Source organism: Boleophthalmus pectinirostris, unplaced genomic scaffold (genome assembly GCF_026225935.1).
Source record: "Boleophthalmus pectinirostris isolate CB_2022bp ecotype Guang Dong unplaced genomic scaffold, ASM2622593v1 HiC_scaffold_14, whole genome shotgun sequence".
NCBI classification, from domain to species: Eukaryota; Metazoa; Chordata; class Actinopteri; order Gobiiformes; family Gobiidae; genus Boleophthalmus; species Boleophthalmus pectinirostris.
Window position 1 is genome coordinate 9,873,642 of NW_026571047.1, and position 25,253 is coordinate 9,898,894.

A 25,253-nucleotide genomic window follows, 5' to 3' on the forward strand; every position below is an offset into this window, starting at 1 on the left:
GATGCAGCGGGGGCGCGCAGAGCAGTGTGCAGATGTGTCGCAGATTTTGTAAAGTCACTGGAAACGCAGAAACATCCAACAAGAGGAGGTCGCCCCGTATTAAAACGCTTTCCAAACTCTGTCGAAGGGCTGATACGAAGAGAAAACCACGAAAAGTGCGGTGTCATTCTTTGTTTTCTGGCGTAGTTTATAACTGGGAATAGACCACCTCACTTTACTTCCCGCGGTTCAAGCTACGGTCAGTCAGAAATGGAGCTGTCCGCGATAGGAGAGCAGGTGTTCGCGGTGGAGTCGATTTTGAAGAAAAGAGTTAGAAAGGTAAGATTAAATCAGAAAAATAAGTATTTATCAGCGAATTACTGCCGATATAATAACGCAAATATTACAGTCTTGGTTGAAAGAAAGACTAAATGCTGTGTTTAAAGACCAGAGACGCGCTGGTTGTGTCCTCGCGAGGAGCTGCACGAGCACGAGGGGGGCGGGGTTGGGTGTTGTCATGGCGTTCTTCTGTCATTGGCTGAAATTAAAATAAAGGAAGTTAATTAAAGGGCCGATATTACGCTATTTCCTGATGTATGTTACAATGTGGTTTTCTCATCAAAAACATACTCGGAGTTGTGTTTTCTTTCATTCACACACACTGCATCTTTAGGCGGACTTCCTTTCTCAAACAGAAAATACTGTTCCACCTTGTGATGTCATGCGGTAACATAGGACGTGCTCCACTGTGTTTTAAAACTCCATACACCTTCAGTAGAATCATTTGGCCCATTGCCCATCTCTGCTCTAAAGGTAAAAGGTAGCTGTGAAATTCAAAACTACGGCTTCATGACATCACAAGGTGGAACAGAGCATTTTGAGCTCAGGAATATAGACAGACTAATAATAAAAGGTTACTCAAACATTTGTGAATGAAACAAAACATAATCCCAAGTCTGTTTTTGAGGAGGTAACAACATTGTAACATGGCTCAAAGCTCATAAGGGTCCATTTTGCATGAAGTGGGACCTGTAAATTAGCATTTTCTTCCATCTGTCCCATTCTTTCCTTTCATTTTCCAAATTGTACATTGGTACTAAATATATGACGAAGTATAGCATAGTCTATTTTAGTACAATCAATTAAACTAGCTTTTGGACTAAGCGGGTAGCTAAATCCAGGCATTATATACCAGCCTAATACTATTAATGAATAAATAAGAAAAGACTGGAGCTCCACCCACACTTAACTGCATGGGCTCAGCATAAGCATAGCATACAATAACACAACAAATTAGGTTTGGACTAAAAATTACAAAATAGGCTGTGTAAGTGTAAGACTTTGAAAAAAGTTATACCAATAAAAATCAACAGCTCAGCTATAGTGACTAAGACATTGTCAGAAAAATGCATGACTTCATCATCTGAAAATACATTGGAGAGACTGGAATATGATTTCACACAGAAGATGACTAACTGTCAGGGGCTGGGCTCTTATATGAAAGACCTGCATTTAACTTGACAGAAATAGCCTTTTATTTGCAAATATCATGGAAACAAAACAAGAAATAGCAAAAATAGGTTATGTGTTGATTGACCAACCTGACAAACTTGACAAATGAAAGAATAAGAGTTGTAAGTTCATAATATAATACTACTACTTTTACTACATTTATTATTTAGGCAAAATAGTGGCAAAAAACTGTTGTTGTGTCCTTAGGCTTCACCAACATTGCCTAGTATGAAAGTGGTGTGAGCGTGAGTGATGGTGGTGGTCGGAGGGGCTGATGGCGCATATTGGCAGCCTCGCTTCCATCAGTCTGCCCCAGGGCAGCTGTGGCTACAGTAGTAGCTTACCACCACTGAGTGTGGAGTGACTGAATAATGAACTGTAAAGCGCTTTGGGTATCTTGAAAGGTGCTATATAAATGCTATCAATCAATCAATCAAAAAAATAGTAGCCTGATGTATTTCATTGGCCTTCTGTTCATAGGGGAATGTGGAGTATCTGCTCAAATGGAAGGGATGGCCTCCAAAGTAAGTACTGAACTATGATGGATCCATTTGTCCTTTGTCAAAAAATGAAATGCTTTTAACTTTTTTGTAGATACAGCACGTGGGAGCCAGAGGAACACATCCTGGACCAAAGACTGGTGCAGGCCTTTAACGACAAGTAAGACTCAGCATAGCAGTCAGCGTTGCAATTTTCAAGAGGGGGTATTTTACATCTATGGGGTATTAACTGATAACACACACATATTTATTTTACATATAAGTTTCACTTTCGTTTTTGACACACAGATGATGTAGACTTGGGGGCTGAGAATTGGACAGAATCTTACAGAAAAGTTTAAAGAAGGTTTGAATAGGGCCCGGGAGAGATCATTAAATTACTCAGACATGCATGGATGATATTTAAAACCTATTCAGACATGTTTTTGATGAGAGAATAACGTTATAACATGATAGAAAGTTCAAGTTCGCACTATATCCCCTCTTTAAGTAATTATTATGTGTGTTTATATTACACAGAGAAGAAGGGGACAGGAGTTTGGGTCACAGACGAAAAGGACCCAAGTCCAAAAAACATCTCCAGGTGAAAAGCAACTCAGATTTATCATATATATCTTACCTTTTAATATGTGGTTCTTATTACTTATGCTTTGGTCATAATCAGATTTTTTTTGACACTTCTAGAGGTAACTAGATACATCTTGTGCTGTAAACTTTAAATTTTTTTGTGTTAATATTTTGGTGTTTTTGTGAATAAAATCATCTGTAAACATCTTAGAGGTGCATTATGTAACTTTTCTGTTGGAGTTTAGGCAACCTTTTCTCAACAAAAGATTCAGATCAAACTTTCTTGATATTTTCAGAAAACATTTTACAGGATGGACCTGCGCAGTGCCCACAGGTGTCCAGAGAAGCCTGCTCCACGTCTGCACCTGTCTCGATCCATCCATCACAGAACACAAGGGGAAGGCTGCAGCTCAGAGCCCCCCAGTCCTGCCCTGCACTGGGGTCAGGAGGAGGAAGAGGACACTACAGGGGATAAAGAGGAGGGGTCAGAGGGCGGACACATCAACAGTTAAGTGTATCTCCATCAGCCAATGTTATGCATGCTGCTATAATTAGTTTAGATGTAAAAAAGATTCATATTGCAATTACAGAGATAGATGATGCAGGTGAATTTAAAACTATATATAAAGGGAAAAAACTAAATGGACTTGATATATACATCACCTTTGAAAACACTGAAAGCATTGCATTATTTATTCACATCTGAAAGCAAGGCTTCCAAACTGCACCACTGGGCTTCTGACCACCACCAACTCTCACGCACACAGCGCATTCATAGCTGAATGAGCTGCTCGGGGACTCATCTCCAAGATCTTGAGCGAGGCTTGGTCGGTACTACCGAAGCCAAAGATTTGACCTGTGGTGCATGTTTTGGGTTGATGGGGGAAACCAGAGAGACATGAGGAGAAACATGCAAACACCACACAAAACCTCGAGAAGTTAAGTATAAAGAAGGGACCGCGACATCAAACATAGCATTTGGCTCCAGTCCAGTCCAGTCCAGTTTTCAATAAAAAGTTAATTGGAGTTGGTGGAGCCAGAAGCGCCTCCATGCTTGCTTCCTTTTTGGAATGCAGTGGATAGTGGATTAGCCATGTCCATTTATACTGTATATACAGGCTATGCTAGCCACTCAGCCACCATGCAACACTGTATCCAACTTGACCTCTGTGTTTGTTACAGGACAGAAGAGCAGACCCTCCAAGAACCTCTCTTTACCCCCCGATGTGTGCAGTATACCAGGGGAGCAGAGCCACACATGGAGCCCCGCAATGTCATGTGCAGAGGTGACAGTCACAGACATCACCATAAACTCTCACACAGTCACGTTTACAGAGAGCACAGAGGCTCAGGGCTTCTTCAGGGACTGGGGAGTGGCTGCCTGAGGAATGAAACACACACAAACACAGTGTACACACATTCACAGCATTATTCCGGTTATCAGGTGGTGTCCAGAGACTCCCAGACCAGTGGCACTTTTACATGCAGACACTTGATTTTAATAAAAGAAATATATAAAAACATAAAAATTCAATCTACTAGCTAACTAGTTTCAGTGCTTTGGGAAATAAAAGTGACAGTAACACTTTATAATAAGTACAATTATTCATGCCTTAAAATAGCATGAACAAGATTGATTCAGGCTGATAAACTACTTAATTAATACACTAACCCCTAATTAAGTGGTTACTGAGCCTGAATAATTCTTAATATTACTGGTTCATGAATTAAGTTTTTGTTCATGTTTTATTAAGGCTAATTAATGTGTAGTTATTATATAGTTGTACCAAAGCGGTTTATTTACATAAAATCTGAGAAAAAAAATAGATGATTTTGCTTTTTACACTTCAATTTAATAATCTGATTTAGAGTGTGCATGTAACCTCAGCCACTAAAGTATGTAGCAGTTCTAGACTGTTAATGTATAACTGTGGCATAGTGTATCAAATCTGATCCAAGATTTAACTGGCTGCATGTTCTCCTTCTCTGCAATGTCTGTTGTCTTCTCTGGTGTTAGCCACTGAACATACAAAGGAAATGGTTAACTTTAAGTTAAAGCAATGTAGATTATAATATATTTTGTATTTTTTTAAAGGTTTGCACATTTTGAAATGGCCACAAATTTGTTTGGAGCACAAAGACTTGAGGGTGAGTGAGACCATTTCTTGGCCCCAAGTAAAGACATTTTATTTGGTATTTAGAGCTAAGAGGACTGAACTTGAGAACCTTGTCAAGTTTTAGATAGTGTTAATGTCTAATAAGTTTTATGAATTCCAATATGAATTCCGTGGTCGCTCACCAAGGTTTTTATTGAAAGTGCCTGGAGAATGTTTTGTTGCCAATTTTGTGTGAAACATTGAATATTTTGATACTGGATTAAGGAAAGATCCAGGTGACATAGAAACTTGTACTTCTGAAGGTCTTTTTTACCTTGACTTGAATGTAACTTATCTGCTGAAGAGTTGCTTGTTTACTTGTGGCCTATCACACGTGGAGCTTCCATCCACTACTAAGCAGAATGCACTTTGTGATTGTATTGACGCACATTACCTGCTTCAGTGAATGGAAGTTTTACTACATGTACAATATTTATACAACCATTTTAAACAATAAATGTTGCATTGATTATACAGATCTTGTGGGTTTTCAAATGAGTCCAGGAAAGAGAAACCGAGACCGAGAGAATTGGTTTCTTCCCAATGGTACAAACATACTTTATTGTACAATTAATTTATTGGCAAAAAACAATCAGACCACCAAAATAACTTAAAAAAGAAACTAATGAAAATGGAGCAACAGTTATTTTTGCTTTCTCTCAGCAAGCACCAAAATTGTTAACAAGAGGAACAAAAAAGTGGTCAAAGATTCCATCTGAATACTAAACAAATATTTAAATAGTCTTATTTCCAGTCTCTTTTCGGAGAAGTAATGATAAAAACAAAATTATTTGTTCATCAGTTGCCATCATTTTGTACAGTGATTCAGTATGTTTACATCTATATTCATGTACACAAAAAGAATGGTAGAATATACTCCGACCACAGCCTCCCCAGGGCAAACTGAATGACTGTCTGCAGTGTCTTTTTGCATCACAATAACATCTTTAATACAAAACAAAACATGTTTTATCTAATAATTCCTGTAGCTTCAAGTTTTATTTCCAAAAAATAAAATTAAATAATATATCTATATATAAAAGACAGTTTTCCTTGTTTTTTTCTTATAAAATAAGTCTCAAGATATATTGCCACCAGGTTCTGATGCCCACCCCAAACCCAGCAACCTTAGAGAAAAATAGTGAGCATGTGAATATTGTGTCTTCTCCGTAAAAAGCTAAATGACCAGATTTTAAATAGTTCTCGCCACATCTTCGACGACACTCTCTACTCTGCTTCTACTTCCACAGTTCAGATGCGACTTGTATAGAATCCCTCCCCCCAAAACCCATGTCAAAAATACACTGAAAAGGCGCATTGGTGCTCGTGACCTACCACACCCTAAACTGTACCTTAGAAAAAATCTCAATACTGTACAGTAGCTCCGGAGTACTTTAATTTTTACAGATACAGCAAATATCCAATCAAAACGAGGGAAAAAAACAGCAGAAAATACTCTCTCTGCTCATAAGGTATAAGTATGTACAGGTTCTTTTTTTCTTTTTTACATCTTAAACTTTCATTACAAAACCGTATTAACTATTTTGTCTTACTTTGTACAGTACTAACATTGAAGTGTGGCTTGAGAGGCAGTCGTGAGGGTGAGAAGGGAAAACCGTATTCTGGGACAGGCCGGAATTTCTTAAGCCTCTAAAAGCATAATACACAACATTCTCGACCCCTTCTTGAATCACAGTATATAAACAAGGTAATCTTCTATGTACAACCGCGATTTCGGTCAGTTCCACATTTGAGAACCGAGCCAGGCATCAACAGTTCATCCCTTACTTTTAGGAGACCAGGGGACACCGGGAAAATAATTTCTACAGACATTCAAAGGAGAACTGAAGATGGAGGGGTGGAAAGGTGCGTAGAGGAGCAAAGATTTAAGGGTAGTTGTAGGCCGGGTTGCTATTTTAACATTATAAGCCGACCCCGAAACACTGCTCAGGTTTAGGTCAAAACCTGTAAAGCCTGCCCAAAAGTGGAAACTTGTGAACTGTCACAGTTAAATATACACTGGGATGGAAAACAAAAACGGAAGATATGCTGATGTTTGTATTGTGATCAAAAGCAAAAATAAATTCAGAAATAAAATAGTTATTCTCTGCAAAAACATACAATCATAAGTGGGCTTTTAAAGAGGAAAACAAAACAATATAAAAAGGTACGTCGTGTCAACTCACTTTAATTTTAGCCACATTTAAAATCTTAAAAATATTCATAAAAAGGCAAAATTCTCAGTCCCCAAAAATATTGTCATAGACTAAGGAAGAAATATCTTCAACCTGAAACACTGCCCTTCCACCTTTTGTACACAATTGGCAAAAATATATAGATATATATTAACAGCAATAACTTACCATTGTTTTAATTTATTCATTTACTGACTTCTAAGATTCATGTTGCATCTCCCATAGGAAGGAAGCTTCAGTTCTCATTTGTACATCACAAAAATATTTAAATAAAAAATTAAAACTTCTAAAACCCCAAACTAGAGCCTCCCCCACATTCCATGGCAGTTTGTGATTTGGGCGACATAGTCTGGTGTCAAGGCTACATCAAATCTAGACCATGGTTCAGGTTTGTCCCAAGGTCCTGATTGGTGTTACCCGTCCCACTACTATTGCCTCCCAAAATGTCCGACTGTCCTCCTTGCCCACTGTGCAACCCACTCATCCCACTTAGCTGGGACATGATAGAGTTCTGGTCTGGTGTAAACTGGGCAGGATCTATAGAGGCTCCTGGGGGCGGCTGCTGCTGGGGCTGTGGGGGCTGTGGAGGGGCCATGGAGTGGTGCTGGCTGAGGTGGGAGGGGTGCGGGGAGCCAGTCTGAGTCTGAGGAGAGATGCGGTGAGGCGAGGGCTGGGGCTGCATGCGCGGTGACGGGCTGGAGTGAGGCGGCTGGGACTGTGGGCGCGGGGACGGCTGGGGGGATCTGACCTGGCTGCTTAAAGAGCCCGTTGGACCGAGCCCTGCCTGTCCCTGCAGGTGGGGCGATTGGGCCAGCTGCTGCTGTGGACTCAGGGGGCTGCTGTGCTGCGCCGGGGAGCCCCCTGTCAGATGTTGCTGCTGGAGTAGCCTCTGATGAATGTTCTGGTGCAGCATACCCTGGTTCTGGCCAAGTGGACCCCCTCCCACACCAGGCTGCTGCTGTGGCTGACCAGGACCTCCTGGTCCAGGTTGAAGTTGAGGTCCTCCTGGTCCTCCACCTGGCCCTCCATCTGGCCCGGGCATCCCACCCATTGCGTTCTGTTGTTGCTGGAGGTGCATTTGCTGCTGAAGTCTTTGCTGGAGGGCTGCTGCCACCTGGGAGGAGGCTCCCTGGTATCCCTGCCCAGGACCTGCACCCTGTGGTCCTCCTGGCTGCTGCTGGGCTCCAGGCTGAGGCTGGGAGGAGGGGGGCATACCTGGCTGGCCTTGACTCTGCATGAAGCCTTGCTGGCCCTGCTGCTGGAACTGGCCCTGGCTCATCTGCTGCTGTTGCTGCTGCTGCTGCTGCTGTTGCTGCTGCTGCTGCATCTGTCTCCGCAGCAGCAGTTCTCTAAACTGTTGGCCTTGCTGGCTCACCATCGTCCCCTGCTGTTGCTGCTGCTGCTGCAGGGCAGCCATCTGTTGCTGCTGAAGGTTTGGAGGCATCATGGGTCGCTGCTGTTGAAGCTGCTGCAATTGGGCCATGGAGGCCATGTTACCACCAGGAGCCCCTTGGCCCATGTTCATCCCGGGTTGGGCGCCCACCTGCTGCTGTCCATCCATGTTGGGTAACTGGTTAGCCCCAGGCCCGCCCACACCAGGGCCAGGGAATCTGCCTGCTCCTCCCTGTGCTGGCCCGTTTCCCCCTTGATAGCGTGCTGCCCTCTGCCTGATGAAAGCAGCCATGAGGGTGGGATTGGAGCGCAGGATGTTGAGGACCTGCTGCTGCTGAAGGGGGGAGCTCGGGGAGCGTAGCGTCCGAAGTAGCTCCTGTAGAGCAGCCTGAGGCAGATTTCCTCCTGCCCCAGCAAGGGCTGCTGCTGCTGCCCCCTGCATCATCCCACGGTTCTGCTGCTGGCTTATCTGCGACTGTTGTGGGGGAACCTGCTGCTGCTGGGGGTTCATGTGACTCAACATTTGCGGCCGCTGCTGTGCATTCATAGATGCTCCTGTAGAGCCCCACTGCTGGTTGGGAGGCATCTGTCCCCCTCCCTGCTGCACCTGTTGAAGTTGCTGCTGGACTTGGGGAGGAAGCTGGCCTTGGGGACCTCCCATCATCCCGGGCTGCTGTTCTATCATAGTCCTGGCCACCCCCTGTCCCTGGGGGGGCATGCTCTGGGAGCCCATGTGCGACATGCCCATCTGAGCCTGAGGGTTCGGATGGTGAGTGTGGGGTGGCAACATGCCTCCTGGACCCATAGCCCTGATCTGGGCCATCTGTCTCTGGGATTCTGCTAGACGCTGGATTTTGAGAGCCGTCTCTACAGCTGCCAGTGGAGGTCCTTGTTGGCCTGGGATAGACATGGAACCCTGTCCTTGAGAAGGTTGCTGCTGAGGTGGTGTGGCAGGACCCAGTCCAGGTTTTCCCAATGAGTGCATTGGAGAGGCGCCTGATGGTCTGGGGTTGTAAGGAGGCAGAGCACCCGGATGCTGCTGGAGCTGTGGGACATTGGACTGCTGCGGTAGTGAAGGGACCATCTGCTGAGGGACGTTCATCATGCCCCCGCCTCCAGGCCCTGACAAGGGAAACTGGTGCATGTGGTGCTGAGGGTGGGGGCCGCCTGGCTGTGGGACCTGTTGTGGCTGTCCACCCATTGGCCCCAGGCCCACTGTCTGCTGTTGGGGCAGAACCATGTTTCCTTGTGTTGGTGTCTGTGGGGTTGAAGGCTGAGTCCCCACTGATGTTGGGGTCCCAGGACCTGTCGCACCATTGTTGGGTCCTGGGGACGGAAGGCCATTTCCACCAGGGCCACTTCCAGGGGTAGGCTGTCTCTGCATGCTGGCCATCCTGCGGCGCAGCATCTGCGCCTGCTGTAAGCGGTGCTGCAGTTGCTGCTGTCGCAGCTTGTGCTTGATGTTGAGGCAGAATGGGACGGGACACTTGTTCTCTTGACAGTGCTTGGCGTGATAACAGCACAGAGCAATGAGCTGTTTGCAGATGGGGCAGCCACCATTGGTTTTTCTTTTGCAGCCTTTTGTGTGCTGCACCACACGCTTCATCTTCTGGCAGGACGGCAGAGAGCAGTTGGCGTTTCGGCACTGGCAGGCGTGGACCAGAGACTGGATGCAGCGCTGGATACTGAGGCGACGGGAGTCCCCAGGGCTCTGGGTAGTGGCAGCCGCCTGGTTACTGCTTTCATCATCCAAGCCAAGGCCTAGCTTCTCCATCTTGTGGTCATGGCCCTTAGCGTTGTAACATGTGATGCAGAGGTCGTAGTCCTAAGAATAGTCAAATATAACTTTATAAATTAAGCTGACATGGCACGGAAATAGTTTATACAAAAACAGAGAAAAACTGACCTCGCAGACAGTGCAGTGGAAGCGGGTCTCCACATGATGCTTGCATTCATTGCAGGTGTATACAAAGCGGTCTTGACTTTGGTTATGCAGCTCCACCAACATACACATAGTACTCCATTTGGACCTTCTGAGAGAGCTGAATTCAAGGTGTTTGTCCCGTGCCAAAGTGAGAAAAGCATCACGGCCATCCATCAGGTCACATGCCATCAGAGGATCAGGGTCTGAAATTGGGGGCAAGGCGTTTGCCATTGGGCCGGCAATGAGCCGGATCACAAAAAACACCTACAAACAAATCAAGATTAAGTAAAAACACAGAATATCGAAGGGAAAACACAATTTTCCAGTTGTACAGTGATCCATAGTTATATTCACACAGTCTTAAAATACCTCTTTGTGTTTCTCCATAGTGGCATAGAGTTTCTGTGACAGATCATTGGAGACATTGGGCATCCCAGGTTTCTTCTTATTGGCTCGGCTCAAGCTGCTCTTGTTCTTACTCGTCTTCTTATTGTTCTTCTTCTTTGCATTTTTACTGTCACCCTTTGTGTCCTACAGAATAACAATAAAATTTAAGTTATTTAAAGTTAAGGTAAAGTTCTGGCAGTTTGTATGTAAGCACAAGACACTCACATCAATGCTTTCATTTGAAGTGCTGTTTTCCTCCCTTTTTCGTTCCTCTTCCTCTTGCTCCAACTCTTTAATGCTCTCTTCAAGCACATTAGGCCAAAAGTCGCCCTCAAAGTAGGGCAACTCTTTAGCACTGGTCAGACGATCCTCAGTGGCTTGCTTGAAGATGTCCTTTGAGTAAAATCAATAAAATACAAATGATGAGCCTTTAAAGGTACATTTGATAAAACCCATCCGTTAAATAGTTTTGCTTTTGCCTACCTTGTAGTCATGCACTATTCGCTCTGCTACTGCCTTGTCCAGCATCTTTTTATACCACTCCTGAAGACGCTTGGGTTTGGGAATCTTTTGATCAGCAGGATGACAGTGGAAAATATAGTCATCCCCTTCACTTGGAGGGCAAGCCCAAATGTGGCCAGTTGTATAGCTGCAAATACAAAAAAATAAATAAATAAACCTAAACCCCAACAATCTTTGGCCTTTGCTTTAAAAGGAAATCTCACTCACCCCAATCGTTTCACATATTCCAAATATCCAAGGAGAATTTCATGGTAAACTGCAGTTCGTAGGCTTCGAGGTCGGAAAAAGTGCACACTGTCCAGGTAAGAGATATAGACCCTCCTATGTGAATGACAGAGAAAATATTCCGTTTGAGTATAATAACAGAAAACATTTACAAATAGCCATCTTATGTTTGTTTATTTATTAACTATGGAACAGTGCACATTGATCAACATGTGTTAGTACAGCATGTAAATGTGGCAGAGTTAGCTGTGCAGGCTCATTTTCGTCTGTAAAAAAAACAAAAAAACAACAACACTGTACCTCTGGTTAGGCTGAGGGCAGTCTGATCCATATTCTTGTACATGCATTCCAAAGAAACAGACATCTGCCCCATCAATATCTTCAAATGCAAAAAGGGCTTTTGTTCTATAGGGAAATGACTCTGACATCTCCCCACTGTCCACAAATCTAGAGCCAAATATATGGGTATGAACAAGAGAATACAAAATTAAAATACTTATTTTCTTCAAATTATTGCCTACCTTGACTTCATTCCTGGTTTGACCTCCACAACTTTATCAGAGACATGGACAACACGAATGAAGACTTCTCCAGCCTCTGGGTGACTCTGTCGTTTCAGATAGTCATTTACCCGCGTCTCCAAGTAGCAGCCCAGCTTTGTCTGGGGCAACCCTGTTCATCAGTGGCAATTTTGTTTAGTTTTATGACAGTAATAACATCATCTAGCTAGAGTATGTATTAAGATGTGAGTGATACTTACTTTTGGCAGAGTATTTATTTTCTTTCCTTGTCTTATTTGTCTTTTTCAAGCAGCCGTCACATACAAAACTGTTTACATGTACAGACAAGAAGACAAAAAAGTAAATAATTGTAAGGCAAACAAATAAAAAGTCCAAAAAAAGAATGCTCACCCAGATGGCCATATTGTGTCATTATGCAAAACACAAATCTGGTGCATCCTCCTTCCACAATCCATACATTCAACAAACCTAAAGAATTAAAAGACATAATTAAGTAAGAAGATGCATTTCACTTGATGTCGATTGGCCAGTGGAAATGAAAAACTTACAGTTCAGGATCCAGTGTGTCATTCTTCTTTTTCTCAAACTGATCCTTGTTGATAGATCTAAAAAGGAGAAAAATGTCATTCTAAAAACAAATCCAATAAATGATTTCAAAACTTTATAAAAACAGCTTCACTTGTGATTGTAAAATTTTTACTCTGACAAAAAGAGAATATTGTAGTTAATTCTACTTCATGTTCCATCAGCGTTGTAATTGAAAGGGTGGCTGGACTGTTCTTCAAATGTTTAGATGTCATTTATTTTTTTCAGTCAGACAATGTTATAGCGCCAATAAATAAAAAGGCACAAAGTACAAACTATTACCATTAATGGTTACCCCTTTGCTGTAAAGAAGTGCATAAATAGTGAATGTCTAAATATAAAAAATAAAAAGGTTTCTGATACTCACGTCTGAGGTTGCGTGGGATCGTCTCCCAGGGAAACCGTCTCTCCCTGGATCTCGTTGAAACACTTCTCACAGAAGTGGTACCTGTCAGCAAGAAGCCCAAATTTTGGTGAACTACACCATTCCCACAGCCCAGTCAATCACAGACAGTGCATGGGAGGGCAGTCGCCAAGCGGGACAGGGCACGGGCAAGGCAGGAAGCCAGAAGCGGCGCAAGCAGGAAGGAGCGCAGGACAGCGGGAAGTCGTCATCACAACAGCCAGGCATGGATTTGAGGGGTGAGGGTGGTGGGATGGGGAATGGGTTTGGAGGTGCATGGTTGGTCAAGGCACAAGCAAGCCAATGTTGACATCACAGCCATTGGAAGCAAGGACAAGACAAGAGACATGGACCAGAAACAAGACGAACATCCAAGACAACACACAGCAGAGAGCCGAGGCAGAGCACAGATTAGCAAATTGGATATGAAAGGATGACATACACCATCACAGCAAACAGAACAATAGCCAAAACTATGGGAACACTACAGCATGGTGAAAGGAAGCAGGGGAGGCTCTAGCACAAGACAATATAGAAACATCCAACAGTTATGAACATTAAAGTGTTGGCGACTGCTCAGGTCAATCATTCAATATTTTAACTTTAGTTTCATTAATGATTATTAACAAATTAATTAATATTACTACTTCAAAATAACTACCCCCTAGTATGTACAATAGGAATTTTACAATAATTCCAAACCTTGGTTGTTTAACCCCTTCCATACCTGTTCTGGTAGCTAAAGTAAGCAGCATCTCTGGGAATAGTGCACAGCTGCTTCCCATAGCAGCACAAGGTCTGAGGAGAGAACTCCAGCTGATGGAAGAAAAATAGATGAGTGAAAAGTTGTCTATAGTACCATTAATACTTTATTATCAACCACTGGCAAATATAAAATTATTTATATTAAAAGAATTGAATTCATGCTAATGTGGCTTTTAATCTATTTGCACATCTCACCTTCCTCCCACAGCAGTAACCCAGGGACTGCATGACTGGGTCAATCTCCTGCTCAAAGACCTCAGCGAGCTTGGAGCAGTACTTGTAAACTCTAGATGTTTTGCGGTTGTACAGCCAGGCATTGTTGAACATCAGCCAGACATCGTCCACATACTGCCATGGATCCTGGTATTGACCTGAAGACGAAAGAAAAGATCCCAATCATAAACTGTCACAAGCCACTCCAATAATGGAGGATACTCATTTCAACAAGTGCCAACCTGTATCAAGTTTCCTTTTTATTGTTGACAGGTCCATAGGATTCTTCACAATGTCAAAATAATCCTGCAATATCATAAGTAGATGTATTATTTGAATGCAACAAGCCTAAATACTTCAAAGTGTGAACTTTGATAATTGATGGTAGAAGCACATACAGGTATACACAGCAGTTGGGGGTCGACAGGCATCCGAAAGGGCAGAGACTCTGGGTCTTGTCGATACAGTGACTCCAGTGTAGGCATCAGAGCCTGACGCAGCTCCTCAGGCTTAAAGACTAAAAAGAGCAGAATATAAAAGGTCATTATACAAGTCAAACCTAATTCAGATTAAAACAAATACAATGTGCACTTACTCTTTTTCTTTGCTGGTGCCTGTGGAGTGGTTTCTGTAGAACCCTCTTCGTCCTTTACCTCCTTCTTGATATCTGGCTTTCTGTCCTCTGTCTTGACACCTGACGTTGTGGACAAAGAGGATGTGTCCATGGGGGCTCCTTTGCCCCCTTCGTCAGAGCAGTCCTCCTTCTTCAGCTCACATTTCACAGGTTTCTCCTCAGTCTTAAGGTTACTGAGCTTGCCTCCTTTGGAGCAGCTGCCGGCGTCGCTCTCCTCCTCTTCATCCTGCTGCTTGATCTCCATCTTGGAGTCCAGGTTTGTGGTGGAGGTGTCTGACTGTGGCTGCTGCGAAGAAGTATCCAAACTACTGACAGAGGCTGGAGTATGAGCTTGGCTGTCTGGTGGAAAGGAGCCCTTCTGGGACAGCTAATAATAGAGACACAAAACATTAGTACATCCACACATACTACCAACACCACTAAATTCACTTGTTGAAAAGTGTAGAAGCATATGAGACACTGACTGGAGTGCGTGGAAGCTGAGCATGTGCTGTGGAGGCTAGTCCTGGATGTGACGGAGTGGTGGAGCCTGCTGCCCCCATGTGCTGCTGAAGAGGCTTATTTGAGCCTGGGCCCTGGCCAAGCTGGTTTGGCTGGGGCGCAGCTGGGGGAGGCAGTTGGGCTGCTCCGGGGGTGTGGGGTTGAGGGGTCTGGGATCCAGGTATTCTGGGAGGCGTCTGGTGAGGTGTGGGGGACCGACTGTGAGCAGGAGAGGGAGAGCTGCCTCGCATGGCTCCCAAATGCGAGATGGCATTTGGTTGCTGGTTCGCATTAGGAGTCATTGAAGAAGCAGGGGGTCCAACAGCTGAGTTTGGACCTCCACTGCCAACGCTCTGGGGACCCAAGGGCCCCACTGTGGAGGCACCACTGGGGCCACCGACTGAGCCTGGCTGTGCGAGAGGACTGGCTACTGGAAGAGAAGGAGGAGTGCCCATCTGCGTCTGGAGGGAAGAAAAGGGGAATGTTAATTTGCTATGTTAGTTTATATCAGACTACTGTGAACTCAATCAGAAGAGGTAAAACACTGGTGGCCATCCATACCTGTCCCATGCCTCCCGGTGCACCTGGCTGAGCCATCCCTGGTTGGACTGCACCCACACCTGCACCTGAGCTGGGAAACTGCCCCTGCGACATGTATTGGTTTTGTAGTTGGTTTACATTGGGTTGCCCCATCCTGGGCCCTACCATTCCCAACTAGAAAGACAAAGAGCATGAGCACTGCAGTGACATCCTTTAGCTATTAAATGATAGTAATCTGAGAAATGCCAACCTGGTTTCCTGGTGCACTCATAGATAGAGGAGGGGTGGACCTCTGCCCCATAGTTGGCATGCCCATTTGATTGAACTGATTCATACCTTGAAAAGAAGAAAGACTTTAATACAAATGCATCCAACTAACTCAGGCTTTAGCTCAAACTTAGGCATTTCTTACCTGGTCCTTGCATCCTGTTTAACTGATTAGGTCCGGCTGCTCGCACCATAGATGGATCAGGAAGAGGACCATCTGTATCAGAATAGACAAATTGGAAAAATGGCATTTACACATTTGACATTAAAACTTAAAAGTTTGAAGAATTTCAGTAGCATCTGCTCACTTGGAGGTAGTCCTGTGGGGGGCTGTCCCATACCACCTGGTCCAAGACCCAAGCCCTGCTTTTGGAGCCGGGTCCTCCTCTTCTCCTCTAGCTCCTTCTGGATCTTGTAGATCTTTTCAGCAAGCAGGTGATAGTACTCAGCCTGTCAAATAAACATTCTGTAAGTCATCCAGATCCAAGTCTGTGCTGCAGAGGGGTCACAGGTAAACTATGGAGCTTTTAGATTTAGACACGCAGGATAACTTACTCTTGTGTTAGCTGACTCATACATGTCTCCCTCTACTTTCCGAGCATAAGCCACAAGGTTGTCCATTCGCCGGTCCTTCAGTGCTGCAGGATCTGGTGTTGGGAAGATTGCTTGCACACTGTAGACGGTAAAAAAAACACAATAGCATTTAGGGCTAATGCAAGTATATTAGATCAATGTTACACATAACAGGAGTACTCACAGTTTGTGGACCAAGTGGTTTCTTAGGTCTTGTGTGATGTCCTCATGCCAGCTTTTTCTCATGCCAGTGGCAGAGGGAGGAGCTGCTGTGGGCATAGAGCCAACCCCACTTGCATCGTTTAGAAGACTGGTCAAAACAAAACACGCACTGGTTGAATGATTTTACAGTCCAATGATGTGCAACAAAAAAAATATTTGCCCTTACCCTTGGTTGTTCACGTTTAGATGCATCATAGTGTCTTGTAGCAAACTTGCTTGCTGGTTCTGAGCAGCAGTTCCCACACCGCCATTGACTCCCATAGGATTTGGACCTAAAATAAAAAAATAAAAAAATTACATTCCAAAAGAAATGATATATTTTACATACAATGTTTTTGAGGGTGCCCAACAATTAGGTGCACTGTTCGTTCTGAAACATGGGAGCACCTACTGCCTTGCAACCATCACAGTAGTAGCACGTTCATAAGAGCAAGCTGTTGTGTTGCACAAGACCACAAAACCACCAACCTATGTTGGTCAACATTTCAACCACTCCAATTTTACAAATCTATTAATGTATACCAGAAGTTAAACAATTAAACCATGCACACAACCAAACTTACCCATGGGGTTGAGTGGCCTCATGCCAGCCTGGCCTGACAGACCTTGACTGGGCATGTTGGTCTGGGACGTTTGAGCCTGGATCTGGTTTCCTTGGTAGGGCAAACCCAGGGCTTGATAGGCTCTTTCAATAGAGCTGGGGTCAATTTGGCTCGTAGGGTTGAGGTTGGGCGCACTGGGCTGGCCACCGGGAACTGCACCAAGAGAGCTACCCAAACCTGCAGCAGCCCCTGCCAGGAGAGCTGTGAGCAAAAGAACAGCAGGTAAATAAATGAGATTTTAAAAAGTCTTTACTGATCAATGATGAGAATGAAGAAAAGGAAGAGTGAAATATAGTTTGGCTTGGTCAGATACAGACACTCACACTGCGGGTTCCTCTTGTCCCCAGCATTCTTGAGTGGCAGACACACAGGACAGTCGTGTCGGGTACAGTTCTTCCAGTGGGAGATGATCTGCCTCGAGGATGCACAGTGAGCCACTGGAAAGGTGAAAAGTGCAGGAAAAAGTATATGAAGTGTTGTTTAACAAAGACAGAGGCAGTAGTAAGTTAACTTGTTAGACTAGACAGTAAGGTAAACATATGCATTTTCAGTGACATTTACTTAATACAAAGTTTTTCAAAGAGAATCAACAGCCACACTGCAAATATAACAAGACATTACCACAGTAGTTAAGCAGTCAGTGGTTTTATGGTTGGTATATGATTTGTTTATAGTTTCTGTTTTCTTCTCACCTTGACAAGATTTGCCAGCCTGGCAGTGGGTCATGTGATTGAGGACGTTCTTCATAGTGCGACAGTGGGGCAGGTTGCATTGCCGGACTTCTCCATTGGCCTGTTCTCGGCGCTGGCACTTGTGTGCGTGTAGCAGCAACACCAATTGTTGCTGAATAAGTTTGCGTTTCTCTGGGTCAGCTGTGGGTGGCGCTACGGCAGCAGTAGAAGCAGCAGAAACGTGGGCCCCAGAACCCACCAGACCACCCTGTGCACCAGGCACCATCCCTGCGGGTCCTCCTACTGGTGCACCAGGGGTACCCCCCAGCCCTGCCTGCGTCTGCGGAGAGCCCTACAAATGAGGCCAAAAAAGGCCACTAGATTAGAGCCAGAGGAGGAGGACTGATTAAAACGGTCAAAAAGTCTGATCAATCACATACCATAGCTGCCATTCCTTGCATTGGGGAGTTCTTCTTATCCACACCAAACTGGGCCAGACTGTTTGCCATGGGACCTTTGTTCTGTATCTGAGGGCCCAGCCCTGCACCTCCCATGCCTTGGTTCCCCTGTCCTTGATAAGAACCAACAAAGGTCCCACTGGAGGCCATCATCCCCATCTGTACACAGTGAAAAACAGGTCAAACTGCATTATTTGCTTTTAAAATGTATATATTTTATTTACATATATATATATATATATATATATATATATACTACACACACGCACGCACACACACACGCACACACACACACACAAGTTTTTGCTTTTGCAGTGATATTTTGGAGGTTTGAAACAAAATCTAACATATGTCTTAATGATAGTGGGTATTATGCCCCTGGGCATTATGCCAAAAAGCATGTCATGATTTTGTAAAGCGTAAATCATGATTTGAAAGTGCTTGCAGTTAATATCTAAAAATACTAGTAACGCAAGTCAGCAGTTGCTTTTGAGAATTAATTCACACTGGATTTAAGAAAAGCACTGAATCTCAATATAACAACATTTTCACTAACATAGCACGTTACATGATCAGGTCATTATTCATTTTTATCATTATATTGCCCAACCCCATGTGAGATGATGCTAATTAACACATAATTACACGTAATTGTGCCTCGGATATCAAAGTTTTCATGTAAAATGTAGTTTATGATTTCTTCTTTGAGGAATTCACCGAGCGGTAGCACTAGTTTATCCTGTCTGCACCTTGGCTGTGCCAAGTCATGTCAACAAAATGACAATATGCAATTTATGAGAAGGGATTTTAAGATATTTATGTGCACCAACAGACATTTGTGTTTAAAATTAAACTAGTTTATACTGAAACATATGCTTACTTACTTATAGAAGCCAAAAGACAACACGAGTCTCTCAACAAGTACTATATCAAAGTATAGACATTAAATTAACTGAAAATAATAAATTCTATTGGCACATTGGTACATGATGGTTTGACTGAGATGACAGTAGACTACTGTAGAGCACACTTACCTTGTTCAGGGCTCCTGGTTGCTGGCCTCTCATGCCTGCTTGGCCTGCAGGTCCCTGTAGTGTCTCTGCTAACAGGTTGCTGTTGTTGCCCATCCCCTGGTTAACAAATCCCATGCGGGGAGATCCATTCACCTGGTTTGCCATCATGCCCGGCTGCTGTCCATTGTTGGCCTTTTGCTGGGCTCCCATCATGCCCCGGTTCATGCCGGCCATCATCCCTGCGTTCTGCTGCTGCATCAGTGACGCCTGTTGCTGAGGCGACAGGTGCTGCTGAGGAGACAGGTGCTGCTGCCCCTGGCCCATCATCTGCGGAGCGCCTGGGCCTGGAGAGGCCTTCATGTTTGCTAGGTGTTGGCTCATGGCGGCTGGACCCCCAGGAGTGCTCATAGGATGGCCTGGTTGGGGTGGAGGGGGGCCCCCGGACCGTAACAGCTCCGACAGTTGTTTGTGCTTGGCCACAGCATCCTGACCAGTGCCCTGGACCCCTGCGGAGCCCAGTCCCAGGCCCATTCCAGCCCCAGGACCACCCATGCCGGCTGGGCCTCCTCCCAGGGTGGTGTGCAACTGGTTGACATCCCCACCGTTGACCAGGCTCGGTTCATTTGAACTGATGAGCTCGTCAGGAAGGTCGTGCTCCAAGTCAAACAACGAGCCAAAATCTAGAATGAAGCAGAGAGAATGGTTCATGATTAGGCCAAAGCAGGATAGTAAGCAGTGCGTGAGTTACAGCTATATTACTCTGGTTTAATCCACTACTTTGTTGACAACTCATGATGAAAATTTAATTTACTACTTAAACCCAATTAGTGTCTGATCAGTTCACTCAAATATCAAACATATAGCAAATATTAGTGAGGCTCAAGACGGTCCAGACATAGATAAAAGTTACTGCATGCATTTCATGCTGATTTGTAAACAAAAGTTAACTGATAGAGGTAACCATGATTTGAGCCAGTAAGTAATGGCTTCAGACAGACATATTAAGCAACTATAAGGAATGGATGACAACATGGACATCCAAACCACTACAAACACACCTGCTACTACACACGCCATAGTCGGTGCACAGACACAACAATAAAGACGATATTAACCTCCTCACAAACTAATATTTCCCAGACATGCAAATGCTTTAACCTCAGAACATTCAGAAGGAATTGTGAACCCTGAACAGGAAAGCCTAAACACAACCTTTTGCCTACAGACCATCATAGTGACCATCATACTGCGAAGGTGAAGCGTACAGATGTGTGCCCACAATGGATGCTACTACAAGCATAAGATACGCAGATGACCTGACATACTGCTCTTCGGATATTAACAGACTTTTCTGTGACAATCTTCTTTCATATTCAGCCAATGGACGGTCACTTGATACTGTTATATTTGAGTGATAAGACTGTCCTTTGACCACACACTGCTTCACAGGCCACTATTCCAGTTGCTGCCACACGCCGTGCACAAAAACATACCAACAATAGCAATTTAAGCTTAACAATCAAGGGGACGAAAAGGCCTAAATTTGGCAATCCAGCAAGGCTAGCACCGTGCAACTGCTGCTTTCGTTAGTACTATCAGGGAACGAGTTATGATGAAGCAAAACAACAGACTGTTTTGATCATTAGGGCCCCAAATCTACAAATAGTGCAATGGTATGTCAACCACTGGCATTGGATTTGACACGACAACAGAAACAAGACACTTTATTGTGCGTTGCAGTGCCACTGCGCTTTTTATTAGCCGTTTAGACATGGGTCCGTCAGACGAGGACCGCATAGCTACTCCTCGGTAGCCGTAGTAGAGTTAGCTAAATCGCTAACCCCGGCTAAAATGGCTGTTAGCTTCAAAGCTAGCTCTTCATCACGTCCGACACACTCCCTGTAGCACGCTAACCACAGCTAGCTACGACAAAAACAGTACAGCAATCCCGCTTATTTTCCTATCTTAGACCAACATGGGCCGAGTATAATGATTAAAGTAACCAAACACTAGCCCAATAAGTCATCTGGGTGAAGAATACTTACCATTTCCATCGCTAGCGGAGGCGGAAAGTGCCGGAGAAGAGAGTTTAGGCCTCTTGGCTGAAGGCGGGCCAGAGTCCAGAACGTTCTCGGCCATATTTTTTCGAAATAAAAATATATAAAGTATCCACAATTGCAGGCGTTTTCACGCCCTTAGAAGCGCATTCCTTTTCGTTTCCAATATTGCGACTTTTCCCCCTCCTTTTGGGGGACTCAGAGGGGGAAAGTCCCGTGTACAAATGACTCCTCTTCCCTGGGTTCGCCTCTCGATTTCAGCCTCGGCGTATATCAGCCCCCCTCCTCCCCTCCCTCGTCGGATTTTTTGTTCTTTATAAATTTCTGCCAGCGGAGGAGGAGGGGGTCGGCGAAAGTAAAGAGGGAGACACGCGAAGAGCCTTCCCTCTAAACTTCAACTGCCTGCTCGGGATTAAAAGCACCGCGCCTCGGTCCGTCGTCCATGATTGCATCCGTCATTAGAGGCTGCTTTCCAGCGGAGTGGATGTAGATAATGTCGGGCAGGAGCGGCTTGTTTGCGGGCTGCGAAGTGATGGTGCTGCTGCTGCTGGGCGCAGCGGTGGAGCAAGAAGGGATGCAGCTCCTATGAAGCCCACTCACTGACTCTCGGATATAGCACTTTTTCTATCCTTTTATTTTCAATATTACTACAACGATTAGATACAGAACACTACTGAGCAAAAGAACCCACAAAGCTCATTTAAAGCTGTCATGACACGTTAGACTAGTGAAAAAGTTATTGAACTTTTCTACTCATTAAAATGGAGTTATCAAACATTGTCTCTGAGTAACATCTAGACTAATAAAAGAAGCTTTGTGGGTTACTCAATTTTATTGTAAAACTCCCTCAGTAAATTTAGGATGCATGACACGTGATTTTTGTGCTACAAAAGATGATGACCAGCAGGCCTAATAGCAGCTAGACTCTTTCTGTTCCCAAGTGTCCCGTTGAGACATTGGTTTCCTTATAGGTTCTGTACCTAAGGATATTGTTTTATAGCCTACAGATTTTTGTATTTAATTGATTTTAATTAATATACTTCCCCCTTAAATTTAAGTGACATTTCCAAAAATTACAATCTAGACCTAGGCCGACATAAATAAGTCTCTTAACTGTAGGCTAAGGTTGATCTGTTAAATGTCTCTGTTTAGACAAACTTTAGGCCTATCAAATGTGCATAAATACCCAAACTAAATGTGACAAAAAGACTAAATCTACAAGTTGAAGACCTTGTACACAAAGGCAATTGCTTAACTTTACCAATATATAACAGAGTGGGATGATAATGGCTCATACTGGAGCAGTAGTGAGCAAAAATTTAAGTTGTTAATTGATTGTAGTTCCAAACACCAGTCCAAACTTGTTGACTGTGGGGTTCCTATATGCTTTGCATGTCATGTCAGCGAGTAGCAGGACTTAGTTTTACCTGCCCTCCCAGGACAGGTAAAATCCATATAATCTATGGTGAAAAAACTTTTCTGTTTGTCTGACTGACTGGAGTCTCGATCTGTGTTCTATTTTGTGTGTGCATGGTGTCTTTAGAGCTCTAAAGCTATAAAGGGCATTACGTGTAAGACATTATTATTATTAAAGTAGTGAATATAACAGTGTAAGTATGTAAGTCAGTTATTCTATAAAGTGATTAAATGGGAGTACCTCTGAGTTGGTGTGGGTACAGTAGCCCACTGCCCCTGACAGGGTGTCCAGCAGCAATTGGATGGATGAAGATCATCCATATTTACATAAGCAGACATGAAAAGACATGAATATGCAAGCCTATGACCAGATATTTCATGGAAAATGTCACAAAAGGAAATAAAAAAGAACTGTATGAAGTCAAACTGAAGAAAGAAAAGTTTTAGTTGCAAGAAGTCTTAAAATGCTTACTTTTACTACACACCAAGAATCCTCTCAACAAAATCAGAAAGTAGCACCATTTCAGTTAAACAGACTTAAACAAACTTCATTGACCCACACTGAAAATTCCTTGGACACAGTACACATTTATAATAACACATAGCAAAAAAACAAATGGTTATAAAATTCATAATAATTAAAGTATAGCAAAGATAGCAAATATTTGTTTCTAAGGTACAAACATACATAATAAATTAACCCTCTTTTTGTAAAGTGGGCTCAGTATCACTGCCAGTGGCCTGAGGTGGTAAGGAGGTTCATTCTGGAAGTTTGCTCTTTCTTGTGGTACTGTCTCCAGAGCATGGAGGAGATTCAAGAGATGGAGAGGTATTCAAGATCTGGGCAACCCGCAGGACTATAGGAGGTCCAGAAGAGATCAGATCACTTATACAGCACATTTGAATCATTCTCGCACAGTAGTTCCCATGAAAATTAAAGGTTCCCTATTCATCTCCACCAGTTATATTCAAACACCAAATAAAATTCACAATACATATTTAAAACAATAAAATAAGACATTGCAATAATTAAAGGGCTCATATTACTCTATTTTTTCATCAAAAACATGCCTGGAGTTGTGTTTTGCTTCTTTCATACACATTTACTGCATATCTAGGTTGTGTTCTTCTATTATACTGAAAACACTCTGTTCCACCTTGTGATGTCACATGGTAATATGGGAAGTATTTGGATAATTTCAGACTTGGAATTGGCAATATCTACTGAACAAACAGTAAAAGGGAGCTGTTAACTTGAAAACTACCACTGCATGACATCACAACATGGAACAGAGCATTTTGAGCTTTGGAGATGTAGACAGTCAAATAATGTAACGTTACTCAAACAAGTGTTAAAGAAACAAATCACAACTGCAGTTATGTTTTTTGAAGAGGTAACAACATTATAACAAGGCTTAAGGCAAGGCAAGGCAAGTTTATTTGTATAGCACAATTCGTACACAAAGTAATTCAAAGTGCTTTACAGAATAAGAAATACATTAAAATCATAATAAAAACAAATCAAAACATAAATAATCATGAATCATTAAAAGTCACAAAAGACAAATTTGTGTAATATAAGATTTTTAAACTTCGTACACTTTTACCAGAATCATTTGGATATAATTCAAACCTATAACTGCCAATTTCTGCTAAACAAAAGGTGAAAGGTAGCTGTTACCGCTTAATGACAGCACAAGGTGGAACAGAGTATCTTGGTCTATGGATATGTAGATGGCATAATAATCCATAATAAACGATTAAGATATGTTTTTGAGGAGGTAACAGCTTTATAACATGGCTTTAAGATCACAAGAGTTAATTTAGTGTAATATAGGATAAATATTATTAAATAAAATTAATAATAGTTTTAAAACCTTTAAAACACACTATGACTATCTGAATCTAAAATGAACGTTTTCCCAATGTGGCATTATTTTAGGTTTTAAATTTTACTACCTGTTACCTAGCAATCATGTGGTACACTGAGCCAAAACTCCTCTAATGTACACAGAAATCATTATAAAAGAAATAGCGATATAAGAAAACAAACTTTATTTGAATGAAATGACGTTTAGTGTCTGAAACGTGTTTCTTGTGTTAAATTAATTGTGTCAACATTTTTGATAGAATTCTCTCAGTGTAATGTCATCAATTTTCAATATTTGTTTCCTTCACAAATTGCTTCTTGATTACTGTAAAACTTTAAACTTTATTGTCCTACAAAATTAAGTCACAATTAAAGACCCATAAAACCCTTAATACACATAAATATTTTTTTTAATTTAAAATAGTTATGCCTGGTTGGACCTTGTGTGGAGGAGTTCAGATTTTTTGGTCCAGATGTGGGAGAACAATAGCATCTCCTGTGCTGTCAGTAGAATCATGGCCCATTGTAAAACACATGCAGCACATATGGCTGAATAGGCTTTAACTAGCTTGTCGATGAATTGGCCAATGGTGTCTTAGTCAAC

At 43.1% G+C, this 25,253-nt stretch overlaps 2 protein-coding genes across 4 annotated transcripts; one reads left to right on the top strand and one right to left on the bottom strand.

Moving 5' to 3' along the window:
- The first annotated feature begins 21 nt into the window (after positions 1–21).
- On the top strand, positions 22–5,190 carry cbx7b (chromobox homolog 7b). Of its 2 annotated transcripts, XM_055149872.1 has the most exons (7): positions 22–318; positions 1,972–2,015; positions 2,086–2,151; positions 2,511–2,574; positions 2,855–3,065; positions 3,741–3,844; positions 4,654–5,190. In XM_055149872.1, exons 1-7 carry the CDS (start codon positions 250–252, stop codon positions 4,666–4,668), a joined length of 573 nt encoding a protein of 190 aa, XP_055005847.1. In that variant the 5' UTR covers positions 22–249; the 3' UTR covers positions 4,669–5,190. The 2 variants fall into 2 exon arrangements, with proteins under 2 accessions (XP_055005847.1, XP_020780048.1); XM_020924389.2 differs by having other exon boundaries at positions 3,741–5,190.
- A 53-nt stretch (positions 5,191–5,243) lies between these two features.
- Positions 5,244–22,018, bottom strand: ep300a (E1A binding protein p300 a). Of its 2 annotated transcripts, none has more exons than XM_055149866.1 (31): positions 21,352–22,018; positions 19,328–19,986; positions 18,276–18,452; positions 17,857–18,187; positions 17,488–17,601; positions 17,126–17,365; positions 16,729–16,834; positions 16,525–16,650; positions 16,323–16,440; positions 16,076–16,217; positions 15,913–15,984; positions 15,751–15,836; positions 15,522–15,674; positions 14,945–15,421; positions 14,442–14,847; positions 14,245–14,363; positions 14,089–14,152; positions 13,829–14,004; positions 13,596–13,684; positions 12,833–12,913; positions 12,429–12,485; positions 12,271–12,348; positions 12,120–12,187; positions 11,881–12,031; positions 11,660–11,806; positions 11,342–11,455; positions 11,096–11,261; positions 10,838–11,005; positions 10,595–10,756; positions 10,208–10,489; positions 5,244–10,126 (listed from the first exon to the last, which is right to left on the bottom strand). In XM_055149866.1, the coding sequence occupies exons 1-31, from the start codon at positions 21,443–21,445 to the stop codon at positions 7,271–7,273; spliced, it is 8,079 nt and encodes a 2,692-aa protein (XP_055005841.1). In that variant the 5' UTR covers positions 21,446–22,018; the 3' UTR covers positions 5,244–7,270. The 2 variants fall into 2 exon arrangements, with proteins under 2 accessions (XP_055005841.1, XP_020780009.2); XM_020924350.2 differs by having other exon boundaries at positions 17,482–17,601; positions 21,352–22,017.
- Between the last annotated feature and the right edge of the window lie 3,235 nt (positions 22,019–25,253).

Coding starts and splice junctions, on each gene's coding strand:
- cbx7b (XM_020924389.2), top strand. CDS start 250: ATGGAGCTGTCCGCGATAGGAGAGCAGGTGTTCGCGGTGGAGTCGATT. Junction 2,152..2,510: donor GTGCAGGCCTTTAACGACAA/GTAAGACTCAGC, acceptor TATATTACACAG/AGAAGAAGGGGACAGGAGTT. Junction 3,066..3,740: donor AGAGGGCGGACACATCAACA/GTTAAGTGTATC, acceptor TGTTTGTTACAG/GACAGAAGAGCAGACCCTCC.
- ep300a (XM_020924350.2), bottom strand. CDS start 21,445: ATGGCCGAGAACGTTCTGGACTCTGGCCCGCCTTCAGCCAAGAGGCCT. Junction 18,188..18,275: donor TGCAAGGAATGGCAGCTATG/GTATGTGATTGA, acceptor CCTCATTTGTAG/GGCTCTCCGCAGACGCAGGC. Junction 17,366..17,481: donor GAGGAACCCGCAGTGTGAGT/GTCTGTATCTGA, acceptor TTTTGCTCACAG/CTCTCCTGGCAGGGGCTGCT.